Genomic DNA, 14255 nt, shown 5'->3' with positions numbered 1-14255 from the left:
TGGCCTTCCTGGAGCCAGACTGTTGCAGGATGGGAGGGGAGCAGGAAGTAAGTCGTCAGAGGATCACAGTTAACCAGGAAACAGGCTGCGTGCTGCCGAGGGGCTGATCCAAGCCACGGACAACAGCACACACAGAAATCTCATGATGTTTAAATGTATAACAGAAGATCAATACTCAGGTCATGACTCATGACACATTCTCAAGAAATTCCTGATAGACAAGAACTGTTCAATAGGCAGCGGAAACAAACAACCTCAGTGACCACAGACTGACCTGAAGGACAAACACCTAGACAGACGCTTCTCAACAGAAACCAAAAATTCAGAAACACTACATAATGTAATGTAAAAATAAAATCATAATAAAAATAAATCATTTTAGGCTACAATGACAACTGATGTGGCAGCTTCAATAATTAAAGGCATCAACAGGCTGTATTAATATGGATATTCATATCAGAATAAGAACTACTCCTATCTACATCTATATATATATATATATATATATATATATATATATGTATAGATAGATATTTCTTTATCTATATATAGATATATAGATATATCTATATATAGATATATATATGGAGAGAAAGAGAGATTAAGGTAAACTAGTTTCACAGCATTGAGAAACAGGTTAAATGAATTAACCAATAAAACAGTAAATCTAGTTGATCATGTATTCAACTTTATTTTAAATACAACCTCACCAACAGTGTAGAATTAGAAAACTCCCCCATCAAAGAAAATATACTGGTCAAATGTACAAAGTGAGAAAACAATAAAGCCATAAACAAAAGCACAAATCAATTACTTTCATTGCTGTTTGGAGTTCAGTTTCTTGACACACCTTTAACTGGGCACACAGGGAATACCCAAAAATGTATTATTAGTCTAAATCCTGATACATTAAGCCAAATGAAGAAATCTGCATCTCTCCTCACAATGTTAGACTGCCTGCATCCACCGAGGTGAGAAATGATCACATACTCAAACAACAGTTCAAAAATAAGAGTATAGCAAAGTACAAAAAAAGAAAATAAATTAAAATGATCAACATTTATACACAAGACAGTGGACAATGATCCTGAGCCGTTGTACAATCTTCACCTTCTGGAGGTCTAAGACATCCATAGCCTCCACGGCGACTTCACATTTACAGATTTTAAAACAAGTCGGGGAATAAAATCACCATCTTCTCAGACTAAATATGCTCCATGTTTTTCCTTAAATGAGTCAGACGCAGCACTCATCTCTGAAGCCATCAGTCTGTGGAGGCTCTGGATTCCCAACCAATTACTGTGAACAAGGTGAACATTTCCATCATCAAGTCTGGACTTCAGCAAGTCCAACAGATTCACCACTTTTGGTTTGTTTTTCCTGAAAGCTCCGCTTAAAACACTCAAATGTAAAAGAAACAGTGCGGACAATCGAGGGGGAACCTGCACATATCAATGCAAGTGTAAAAAACTAAAACATAGGTCCAAATGCAGCTCTGATTGTCACAGGGCCATAACCCATTTCAAGGCAGATGATTATCCTATTCCTCCACCTGCTGTCAAACCTGTCGCTGTCAGATCACTTTCCAGTATAAACACTTAGAATAACTAAAAACAAGCAAACCAACCAAATCTGCCAAACGGGATGAATTTTTAGGCAGCAGCCAAAATGAACAAACATCTCTGCAACGCCACTGATGCCATCGAACATCAGGCCAAAGGATGTGATGCGTCTGTCTTCAGTCTGAGCAGCAAAATCTGTTTGCAAACTGCTTCTCCTTACAACCACAGAAATCACAGTGAGTTAGCGGCTTTTCAGTTTCACAAAACAAAGTGTTCACTTGGAGGTTCATGTAGCCACAAGACTGATCAAGGCAAACGTGTAAAGATGCAACAAAGGAACAGCAGTGTTGTAGTGGTTACAGATGCAGGACTGAAAGGTCTCGGGCTGCTTTCATCGCAGCAGTCATCTGTTCTGGGTAAGAGCTAAATACCTGAAATGAAACCGCATAACAGCTGGGGGAGCCACACACACTATAAAATATTAATAAAAACCTCAAATAATATAAGCTGACAGTGCAAAGAAGTAGAAAAATAAATACTAAAAAATAAATCAAGCAGAATATAGATTTCTGTTTAGATATTTGCAACTTTCTCCACAAAACATGAAATGTAGAGAAACAAAGGGTGTTTTTATTCAGAAAGCTCAACACTGAATGCAGAAGCAATGATATGAGGCAGTTTCTAACATTCTCCTCAGTGCTGTTTGTTTATTTACATAAACATCACAAATAAGTCGTGTTTTGGTGTGAATAACTGGAAAAAAGAGAGTCCCATCCTATTTGTTGCCATGAGTATTACCAATATTAGACACGTCTCTTTATTTACAAGAGTGCAACAATATAAAGACGAGAAGATTTACAAAAAATGAGCCGAAAATCTAAAAGGAAAAACAAAAAGATGTGAAGCTAAAATGCTCATTCCATATAAATGTGTTTCTGTTGATGTCTGAGACAGTAGATTACATCTTTTTATACATCAATAAGTTTGTTTAAAATAGATCTGGAGTTAAATCTTTCCCATTACCCAAGAGTCTCTTCCACAACACTGTGGGGCAGCGTCCATCCATCAAATAGGTTTTATTTGATCACTAAAGTCTGTGGTAACCAGGCTTCCAGGCATCTGCCACCCGGCCGTCCTCTGTCTCTTCTTCAGCTGTATTTTCAGTAAATCTTAAAACAAGCCCACCGTATCTTTCCTGCTTCAGAGTATAGGTCACTGACAGAAGGGTGAAGCTGTGGGATCAAAACCTTTGAAAACGTCCTTCAGTGAGGCGTTGTCCTGATCGGTGGCTGCTTGGTCAGACTGCGCCGGGCTGTTCCCTCCAAAAGGGCTACTTGTCCCACCCGGCTTGGCAGCCTGCTTCACTACACCAAACAGAGAGGACACTGGAAGGTTGTGCACGCCTGCAGGTCCCTGGTCTGCAGCAGCACCTGGAGCACTCGGCCCTCCCGCTGCAGCCCCCCCAGCTACAGCAGACCCCCCCTGGGCAGTGGAGTTTGGCGATGGCGCAGGCTTAGGCCGAGGTCGGTTGTAACTGTTGTATCGGTCTGTCCCCTGCTCTCCACTTTTTTCAGGTTCTGGTTGGTCCAATGCAGACTTCCTGACAAACAGGGGCTCTTTAGACTTGGTTTTAGTCGTTGGGTCACTTGATTTGGACTCTGTACTGGCTGAACTGGGAGAGTTGTTAGAGCCACCGCTGGTACCAGGACTACTAGGTTTATTTGTCCGAGGATCATACAGACTAATGTTGCTCAGCACACTAGCGCCCCCTGGTGCCCCAGCTCCTACACTGCGCCCTGTCCCACCAGAGGAGAGCAGTCTTGGGTCATAAGGAGCAATGGTGGGAGGGGAAGATGATGATGATGATGGTGGTGGAGATGTAGCGGGGACAGGAGGCGCCACAGGTTCTGATGGCTGCTTCAGTGCTGACTTCTGTGGCTGGAGACGGGGGTCTGATGGAGTTTTACGGGCTATTCGGGGGTCAACAGGCTTGTTCTGCTCTGCAGGTGCAGAAGACATGGGAGGGGACTGACCTAAAAGTGGCATAGAGGGAGGGGGGTTGGTAATGAGAGGAGGGGATGGAGTTTGGGACGGACTGGAATTAACAGTCTTCAAGATCCGGGACAGCAGCTCAAAGTCTGGAAGGGAAGAGGAGGAGGATGAGGAGGAAGCAGAGGGGTCCATGGGAGGAGGGGGCTGGACAGGTGGAGGTTGTGAGTGAGGGACGGAAGTCTGGATTTGCTGCTGAGCTCGAGACAAACGTGGATCTATGGAGGACACCGGTGGAATGCCTGGTGGGAGCGGGAGAAGGTCCTGCTTAGGAACAGGAAGAGGAAGGAGATCTTCAGGTGACCAGGTGACGGTTTTTGAAAATGCCGGCATGTGAAGAATAATATCCTTCTTGATGTGGCTGAACTGCTGCAGCTGGGAGCGGGGGTCTCTCAGAGCCATGCCCATGAGCGGGTCCAGAGGAATCGGCACCGGCTTGTCCCTCAGAACTCGCTCCGTCTCTTCTTCATCAGCAGCTGGAGCTGTCAGTGGTGGGGGCTTGTAGACCAGAAGAGGTTCTTGCTTAGGAGCAGGAGGCGAGTGTGATGTGGATCCTGCAGAGGCAGCAGCAGCCAGCCTGGCTAACCTGGGGTCTGCAGGTGGTCCAGAGGAAGATGGAGCTGCTGCGGAGTCGGGCGTTTGGGCTGACTCGGTGGCACGCGCCAGACGTGGATCACGGATCAAGCGAGGGTCCGCCGGGCGAGCCAGTGGGTTGGCGGCAGACGTCTTCTGGAGACGTGGATCACTGGGAAGGCCGTCGGATTTTTGAGGAGCATGGGTCTGTTGACGGAGTGTCTTCAAGATGGAGGTTACACTTCCACCGCCATCTTCATCCTCACTGGAGTACCAGTTCCCCGAGTCACCTAGAAGAAGAAAATATCATTACAATGTAAGTGCAAAATTGTTTTGATATCATAAAGGTATTAACAGCAACGTTTAGACAGGATATGAGGCGTACATAAAATTTCCTTTACCTTCAGTATCTTTACTCTTCTCCCCCCCTCCCTCCGCCATCCTGCGAGCTCTTTCCTCTTCCTCCTGCTGCTTCTGCTGTATTCTCATAAACAGGACTCGTTGTGCCGGAGGCAGGAAATCAGGTACAGAGATCCCTCCCTGATTGGCTGAGGCTCCGTTTGTGGAGCTTTCCTGGCCGCTTGACTGACTGCCAAACTTTCCAGTCGCTCCTCCGTCAGTAAAACCCTGGTAGTTGTCACCTGAAAGGGAACAAACACAAATTCACATTTAAGACTAAACGTGATGACAGGGCACACAGCTGGCGGCCTCTGAGATAAGTTAGTATTTAGTTCAACATGACATTCTCTCTCTCACCTTCTTGCACCACTCCCTCCATCTTCATACCCTCCTGCTGACCGAAGAAGTTGTTGAAGAAGTTTCCGCCACCCTGAGGAGGACCCGGGGGCATTGCAGCTCCAAGTGGAGGACCATCACTCGATCCAAATCCTCCCATCATGGGTGGTCCGCCAGGGGGTCCTTGGTTCATGCCAAGTCCGGGGCCCATGTTCTGCATGTCCGGCGACATCATGCCTGGAGGGGCAGGGAAGCGGGTTGGGACGGCACCCGGGGGCCCTTGGGGGGCAGGAGTTGCTGTTTGAGCCTGGCTGCTACTGGGGGCCTGGCTTCTGAAGCAAAAGGGAAACTATTACTCAAAATTCACCAAGCAGGGTCGCAAGTCGGGTCCTCAAGGGCCGCTTTCCTGCAGGTGTTTCACGTATCCCTGTTCCAACGCACCTGGTTTCCACCAGGCTGATGCAACAGACTATGACAATAAGCACAGGGATACATAAAAAACCGGCAGAGTTGTGGCCCTCCAGGACTGGAGCTGGAGGCCCCTGACACCAACCCTGCTGTAGCGCATGTAGAGCATAAATCCAGCCTGAAGGTTGACTTTGTCTCACTCCAGATTAAATGGTGTTTATTTTGATTAGTAAAGGATAGATTTTGTTCCGATCTCTTACCTAACAGCCAGCTTCTGAGCCAGTTGCCCTGTTGGCTGAACTTTGATCTCAAACAACGAAGGAATCTTCTTGCAGCCTCCGCCTCCACCACCTGGAGGTGGGGGACCCATGTGGGGAGGAGGAGGGGGGCAACTCGGATTTGGGGGTGGTCCTCCTTGGAAGGGACTTCCATCAGGACAGTGGAGAGGTGGACCAGCATTGAGGTTAGGCCCAGGGACAGGTACTGGAACTGGGGGACCTTTGCCCACAATAGGAACCTGATTAGACCCAGGAAGACCCCCAAAGTCACTAATTGGTGGGCCGCCAAAATCTGGAGCCCCTGTGTTGGCGTCCATTGGAACAGGCCGAGGAGGAGTAGGGAGAAGGCCAACTCCAGGAGGAGGTTTAGGAAGAGGGTTGATCCCCTGCTTCTTCAGTTCTTCTACTTCCTTCTCATCCTCAGCTCCTGCCTCTGCATCCTCTGCAAGCATCTGCAAAAATCAGAGAAATCCAACAATAAAGGAATGTGACTTATTCATAATTTGTTTATTTTTCTAAGTTATGGGAAACAGTAAACAACCACAGACATGTAAATAACCTGAATGCATTTCTGCCATTTTAATCATCACAAGACATCAGAAAAGAACTTGATCGTATACAGCTGCTGGAACAGAAAGCAACTGGTGTGGAGGTCCCACCTTGTTGAGCAGCTCTCGAGTGTCGTCATTAAGGTCTTCATGGGAAAACATACACTCATCTCCATTGACACAATTCCCTGTGGTGTGGAACAGCTTACAAGGAAATTCTCGTATCATTGGAGTCAAGGAGGAACACATGCAAAGACATAAATCCAAGTCTGTCATGTTTTCTGTTATGGTGAATCTCGCTACGAAGAGACATGAAATGATTTAATCTGACAAACAGATCCTCTCAATGTGCGCATCAGTAAAGGATATCATGCATGTAAGGACAATGGTCGGCCCTGGCACAGAATCCAGTGATGTAGAATTTGCATAGCTCCTTCTTCTTTGGCAGCTCAATGTCGTGGCTGAAGTTGCAGTGGTCGCCCTGGTGATGAAAAAGTTTTCAGTAAAACGTGCATGTTTGGGGGATTCTGCAGGGATGTTCATATTTATTCACACCAGTCTTGTTGGAAAGACTGCATTGTGAATGCAAAGACTCAGTCTGCCTACACATGCAACTTTTGGTCTGTTGAACCAAATAGAAGAGGCGGACTACAAAACAAATCGTGTGTTCAGCACACAGCATTCTGGGTAAACACAACCAAAACACATGTGTGTGTGGTACAGTATGTACAATTTGTGGCTCTGAACGGGAACATTCGTGTCAGCCTACCCAAGTGCACCTTCCCTCGATGTAGTACTTGCAAATGGCTTTTCCTTTCTTGTCCTGGTGCTTTTCATTATGATTCCTCCTCCCTACTCCCGGCCCATCACCTCCAACTCCATCCTGAGTAAAACACAACCAGCAAAAACACATCAGCTCTGACAGTTGCTTGTCTCAGTCTCAGCACACATCAGTCTGATCTCCAAGAGCTGTACCCCGTTGTCCATGTCTCCATTGTTGTCGTCATCATTCCCCATATCACCTCTTCCTCTGCCTCTGTTTCGACCCCTTCCTCCTCTGATCATACCGCGTCCTCCTTTACCTCTTCCTCGCCCCCGGCCTCCTTTACCCCCTGGTGAGAAATTAAGTTTGAGTGAATTTCTGAGGAAAATAGCAGATTGTATTTAGACTTGGCCTGAAAGAGCTGAACTGATGATGAAGATGGAGAAAACACGCACACACACACACACACACACACACACACACACACAAACCTCTGCCTCTGTCTTTGGACTTTTTGTACTGATTGAGTTCTTTTGAGTAGTCATCATAGTCATCATCGCCCATGTTGTCATAGTCATCCTCTCCGTACTGTAAAGATAATTTCAGAGTGAGTGTCATTTATTTGTTTCAAAATAAAATCTAACTTTAGCAGCAACCTGGAACAAAATTTACTGTAGATCATTTGCTTGAATAAACTGTTTTTTTAAAAGGCTGAATGCCACCAGCTTAGTTACCTGTTGAAAATTACAGCAGAGCATCTGTGACTTATGAGCAAATATAACATGCTAAAAATGATTCCATAAACAGAAAAATAAGGATTTTTTTTCTTAGAAGACCACCCAGGTTTGTCAATGCTGGTCAACAGGTGATGATCATCTACAACAATTACTGAAGTTATATGTTTGCAGAAACCAGAACAGCTTGTTTAACTACAGTTTCCTCTCATTTTTGTTTACTGGAATGCTTCCAGGTTTCACATTTCAACAAAAGAATAAATACACAAACTAAATCCAAGAAAATCCCATTTCTGACAGAAACTACTAAACACACCAGGCAGCACTTTCTGTTAAAAATACATCACCTCCATGTCGTCTCCGTAGCCGTCTCCATCATCGTTGTCTCCACCCATCTTTCCCCCTCCCATTCGGCCTCCTCGTCCTCTGCCTCCTCCTCTTCCCCTCCTTCCTCCCCTCATTCCGCCACGGCCTCTGAGGCTCTTCATGCGACCTCTGCCCCCTGCACAGACACGAAAACAAGAAATTAAACACAAGCCAGCCAGAAAGGCAGCAGAGCACAACTGTCAATAGCTTATGAGTGGAATTATGATTGATAAGAGGACTTTTTCTGAAGGAGCTCAATTATCATCCGCTGCAAATGAAACGATGTCGCAAGTAAAAGCACGTTGATCCGTCTGTGACAAGCCATTAGTAATACTGTCAAATGTCCCACTTTCTAGGTAATTTAAATATTGATTAATTTTCTTATTTTTGTCATAAAACAACCATTTATTTTAAACAATGTTGTCCAGTTCAGGGACCTTTTTTATGTTTGGCAGGCGTGAAAACTGGATCAGAATCCAGCTGAGTAAATGCGTCACACCCAGCAAAGTCATTTAGTCAGTTTAGCTGAAAACATACCTCGTCCACCGCGGCCGCCGCCTCCCTCCTTGGCCTTGCGGTACTGATTAAGCTCCTTTGTGAAGTCGTCATAGTCCTCGTCCCCCATGTCTTCATCTTCCTCTCCTTCATAGTTGTCTTCCTCATAATCATCGTAGGCTCCATAGCCCTGTTTGTCCATCTTCATGTAACCACCTTTCTTTGAGCCACTGTAGCCGCCATGCGACTAGGGACAGAACACACCGTGACACGTTCAAGATAATAAAATACTTTTTAAAAATCTGAGATTTGTACAAATATCAGGAATTTATGGGGGCATAAGACTTACAGCGGGGGGGTACTGGGGACTGTATTCTCTGTACTTCCTCTTCTCACTGGGACTGTAGTCAGAGTCATCGCTGTAGTCTGAGTGATCATCGTCAGAGGACGGATGACGCTGGAAAAGGCAGACAAACGTCAGACAACAACAAACCTCATGTTTTTAAATGAAAAAGAAAAGTAGGTCTACAGTCTTAAAGTTCAGCAGCTGCCGACATTCTTACTTTATGTTTCGATCTGCGTTTCTTCTTCGACCTCCTCTTCTCCCTTTCTCGCTCCCTTTCTTTCTTTCGCTTCCTCTTGCGACGGTGGGATCTTTCATCGTCCGAGTCGCTGCTGGCATGGCGCTCTCTGCTTCGCCGAGGCCTTTCCGCTGTCCCTTCTCCTCCTGCTTCACCTCCTCCACCTGCTTCATCACAACCATCTCCCCCTTGACCTGCTGCTGTGGACACACCTCCACCCACTTCTTCCTCTTCTACATCTCCCCCATCATCTTCCAGCTCGCCCTCCTCCAGCTCTCCATCTTCTGGCCTGCACACGTATCAAAAGACAGCAAACAGAATGACGTCACACAAATATTCTTCTATTTGGCTCTGATTCAGAGTGTCGGCCATCTGTCAAGTTTCCAGGCATGAATTTATAAATGAAAGCAAAAATCAACATGAAGAAATAGCAAAACTATGCATGATGGAAATAAATCACAGGAAATGTGAGTACAGAGGTCTGGCTCAGCAAACAAAACAAAACAAAAAAACATTTAGTTTTAAATCATGTTTGAATTGAGAATGATCTAAACTATTGCTGTTTATGTAGTTTAATACTGGCCAAGTAAAAAAAAAAAAAAGGGGGGGTTATGAACTTAGAAATTAAAACAAGCTCAAGCTAAAAACAATGTTTAAATTTGAACTTATCTTATATATAACGTGAATAATGTTTATAAAGAACAAATTTATTTAATAAAGAACCAAATTTTTCCAGAATCTGTGCACTCTTGTAGGAAAACCAATAATGGAGGCATAAAAATTGTTTACTAGGCCCTGAGCCTGTCTATATTTACACAGCAGCTGTTTAAACTGTGGCTGATCCCTTCCACAGTTTCACACACCAGTACCCTCAAATATCCTCTAAATAAAAACTAAAAAGTGGCCTCAAAAATCAACCACACTTATCACAAGAGAAACAGACTAATGTGGTTTTATGGGATAACTTCATATAGCCCCTTACATCGAATAATAAACACGTTATTGATATAATCACCCATACAAATTCTAAATTTATGGCATTTTGTACCAAAACTAACAAAAAGGGAAGGTTTTCAAAATGTCAAAAATGATGAAACATTTATCGATTAGTATTGATCCATGAAAAAAGATGGACATTAATATTTACTTTTCTTCCCTCCAAATCAACCACACATATAATTGTGTCTTATTTTAAATTAAGTAAAAATTTGAATGGGTGCCCTTCTGTGTGGATCCACACAAATGTTCAAGATTAAACCACTGAAATACCTGAAGCGGAGGGAAGTCCTTTAGTCACACTGCATTTGAGGGGCAGAGGATTTACTACTGTGGTCTTTTTGTGGCCCACTGCTCGGCCACAATCAACACAACCCCTAAATCCTACCTTAAACATAACTAATTTAATACAACAACTAGATCAAAAACAACCACTGAACACACACCTGGCATAGTAAAGGTAGTTTGTTGCGATTCTAAAGCAAAGAGAACAAGGTTTTGGTAACAATGAAAATAGGCTGAAATAATCACTCACTGTTAGAACAACTATGTTCTGGCTGCCCTACAAAAGCCAACACCCAAAGCAGGCGGCAAGTACCGTCTGCAGCCGATGCAGGGTGAGGCCTGTGGGCAGGATGATGTGGAGAACTCCACTTACTGAGCGAGATTACAACTGCCTGACAAGACTTGACTTCTCAAAGACAGGTTTGTCCAACTGTAAGCAGAGTACACAATGAACTGAGACAGAGCAGGTGGAGGGTACGGTCGATCTGCTGAGGTAAAATGTCAGCTGCACGGTATGCAAAGACTGAACTGAAGAAATCCTTAGCCTATCAGCTTCCTCACCCCTTCATCATGGCACATCTGCATGAAAGTCTGAACACAAAATTTAAAACTCTATTTAAGTATACACCTGTTTTTATTGACAGAAAATGTCAAGTTGACACGGTAAATGTTTTTTTGGGTGTTGTATTAAAGTTAGGTCAGAGGTTACCGCTGTTCCTCAGACTTACCATTATCAGGGCATCGTCTCTGGAAATAAATGATGAGAATAACTTTGCTATGAGAGTTTGAAGTTTTTTCTAACTAAATTTTGCAATGACCAAGTCAATATTTAAAAAGAAAATGATGACAAGACTGTGGTCCAGAAGGTATGACTGAACGGAATCCAGTTTCAGTGTTTTTTCGTTTGGTTTTCTAGAAAACTAAACTAAAATAAGACACTATGTCTGGTCATATTTCTCTGCAACATAAGCCAGAAAAAAGCCTAAACCTAGCAAATAGTTATGATTTCTGCAGTTATCCTGTCCTTTCTGATGATATTCCCTTAAAACAAAAGTATAGCAACAATCCATGTGAATTTCCCAGTCAAATGTCAGCTTCTTGTCTGCCTGTTTTTCATCTAACTGAATTAAAAAAAAAAAAAAACCACAGTCATCTCCACAACCAAACTACCCCTCTAATGCTGGCACGCAAGCCAGTCCCAAGGAAATCTAATATAACAGAGGAGGGCTTTCTATCACACAGCAACACAGGGATTTGGCTGCATTATAGAGTCAGGTTTGCTGTGAATGGGGGTGGCTCAATTCACTATGGGCATAAGTTGGTGGCCTCTCTGGCCTGCTGAAATGTTATACACACATCACCTGCTGCCAACAATGTGCCAGTTTGGAGAAAAACTGGGAACGCAAACAAACTCTATTCGACATCTCAAAACTCAGCTCAAACAGATCAAACCAGCAAAATCTTATAGACTTCAAACTGTTAATCGCAACACAAACTAACAAAATCAACCTGTTGAGAGGAAATAAGTTATTTACCTAACTAATTATAAGACCCGATATAAGTTGCAGAGAAGTCAAAGCCAGTCCACTATGTGCAATCCTTGTAAATTAGGCCAAAGTTTCCATTTATATCCTTTAAAAGTACCCAAACAGTAAAATGTATTAAAACATCCTCTAGCAAACACCCCTGGCAAATTCTACAAACATCGTTTCACTCAACTTAGGATTTACCATGCATTATGGTACATTATTTAGCTCAATGCATGAGTCACAACTCTAACTGTATAAGCAAAGGGCCATGATTAAATTTGGAATACTTACTGTGACAGGTTTTCTTCACATTTTGCACTGAAAACCATAAAGATAATAAAACCCTGACCTTTCAGAGGGGACTAGTGGGGTTTGTGGGACTTGTAAGTGGGGCTAACTACAGATCAGCTAGTATTCCAGTTGGTACTTTGGAACAGGGAACTTTGTGTTTGACTTTAAACACTTTTGGGATGCTTTGCATACGTTTTTAACACTGGGGGGCTTGTGTGGATGTCAGGGACGAGTCAGTGTGGACTGTGAATAAAGGGGACATATTAGAAAAACATCCAGCACGATTACAACCAACTGATGCCTCTTAAAATTAAATATTTTAAAGTAATGCTAAAAACTTGAAAAGAATCATTGCAAACCATTTACATAGCCAAGATGCGCTTATTTAAGATGGCATTTATTACTTGTTTGGTCAGTCAGAAAAACAAGTGCGTAGTTCAATTAGCGGTAGCTGACAAGCGAAAATGATGGCGTATTTTTTAAAGATTAATTAAAAGGTCGTTGTGAATAAATATTCTCATAAAAAAAAGCTTGGAGCATAGTAAATGACTAAACTCATTTTTACGTTGAAAAAACGCAACTTATCCACAGAATTAGCTAACAGCTTAGCCGCTAGCCCATCAAACGCTGTCGTTAGCAGCATTAGCTGAAAAGCTAATGTGAGCAGACCAGGCCTCAGCGGTAGCTGACAAACTAAAGATGGCGTATTTGTTTTTTTTTTTATTTTTAAAAAAAGATTAATTAAAAGCTCGTTGTGAATAAATACTCTCATGAAAAAAATGGGGTACAACAAATGACTAAACTAGTTTATACGTTGGAAAAACGCAAATTATCAACAGAATAATTACCAAACGCGGTCGTTAGCAACATTAGCTAAAAAGCTAATGTTAGCATTAGACCAGGCCTCAATTTTAACAAAAAAACAATCGTTTGGTTTGTTTTTTTCCACTTGCGATATTACAGCAACTGTGAAAAGCTCCAAGACACGTTATTTAACTAACGTAAATTAATTTGCTATAAACGATGTTGAATCGATGCTTTATAATCGTGAAATTGGCGTGTTGGGCAATAAAAATCTAAATGATCAGCTGTTTGGACCTCGTCTTTTCCTTTCAGACAAGTTCGCTGCAGTCGACTGATCGATGATTGTGATAATGTAATAAAATACAGGGAACATTATTCCAGGTGATATTAGGCCTCCCAGTTGGCGTTGTCGTTTCAACGTGGCCGTTCTTTACCTCTGTACTCGTTTCCCAGAAAAGGCGAGTTTAATCCCTTTTGACAGAAAAAAAAGAAAAAGAACCTCTGGCTTTTGTGTAAAAAGCACAGGACAAATAAATAATTTCATTAAATATGATTGTAGAATTACTCGACCTTTCGTCAGTCAGGAGACTGTTGTGTTCGTGGTTGGTAGTTGGGGAGTTTGGATGGACAGTCATGCTTTCCACAGCCATTTCCTCTAGCTACATTGAGGTGCAAAAAATTACAACTCGACACTAGAATCTACTGGCTTATGCGTCACTTCACTAGGATCTACTTGTTTTTTGTATAGGAAGAGATTCAGTTCATAGAAGGCAACTCTCCACTACAGTTGTAAGAGAAATATGCTGAAATTGAATCCTGACGTTCTCCGTCCTACTGTAGCGATGTGAAATGACGACTGACAAACTTAAAATGGCTGACCGTCTTCTCCAAAGGGAGAGGGGGCGGGGTTTCCGAAGGGGCAGACGTGACGTATGCACCTCACGGAAATTACCGAGAGAACAAGGTGATTCTTTGCCCTGAGTTTGACTTGTAGGCGCGTTTGCGCGCTCGTGTAATAGTGCCAATTTTCTTTTTATTACTGAAGTTAATTATTATACTTACTCAATAAATTATTTTAGGTTTATATGTAGATATTAGGGCTGCACGGTGGCGCAGTGGTTAGCACTGTGGCCTCACAGCAAGAAGGTCACTGGTTCAATCCTTGGCTGGTTCAGTCAATGGCCTTTCTGTGTGGAGTTTGCATGTTCTCCCCGTGTATGCGTGGGTTCTCTCCGGGTTCTCCGGCTTCCTCCCACCA

At 43.2% G+C, this 14255-nt stretch overlaps 1 protein-coding gene across 5 annotated transcripts; it reads right to left on the bottom strand.

Moving 5' to 3' along the window:
• Nucleotides 1-674: 674 nt before the first annotated feature.
• On the bottom strand, nt 675-13842 carry zc3h4 (zinc finger CCCH-type containing 4). Of its 5 annotated transcripts, none has more exons than XM_079246308.1 (14): nt 13568-13842; nt 9075-9381; nt 8861-8968; nt 8554-8758; nt 7998-8152; nt 7408-7504; nt 7129-7265; nt 6923-7036; nt 6523-6634; nt 6265-6374; nt 5588-6057; nt 4941-5251; nt 4586-4825; nt 675-4474 (listed from the first exon to the last, which is right to left on the bottom strand). In XM_079246308.1, exons 1-14 carry the CDS (start codon nt 13645-13647, stop codon nt 2775-2777), a joined length of 4146 nt encoding a protein of 1381 aa, XP_079102434.1. In that variant the 5' UTR covers nt 13648-13842; the 3' UTR covers nt 675-2774. The 5 variants fall into 5 exon arrangements, with proteins under 5 accessions (XP_079102434.1, XP_079102436.1, XP_079102432.1 ...); XM_079246310.1 differs by having other exon boundaries at nt 4941-5248; XM_079246306.1 differs by having other exon boundaries at nt 13432-13629.
• Nucleotides 13843-14255: the final 413 nt, after the last annotated feature.

This window comes from Telmatherina bonti, assembly GCF_933228915.1.
Source record: "Telmatherina bonti genome assembly, chromosome: 9".
Taxonomy (NCBI): Eukaryota; Metazoa; Chordata; class Actinopteri; order Atheriniformes; family Telmatherinidae; genus Telmatherina; species Telmatherina bonti.
The sequence above is the reverse complement of the archived record's forward strand: the minus strand, read 5'-3'. Positions and strand labels throughout refer to the sequence as shown.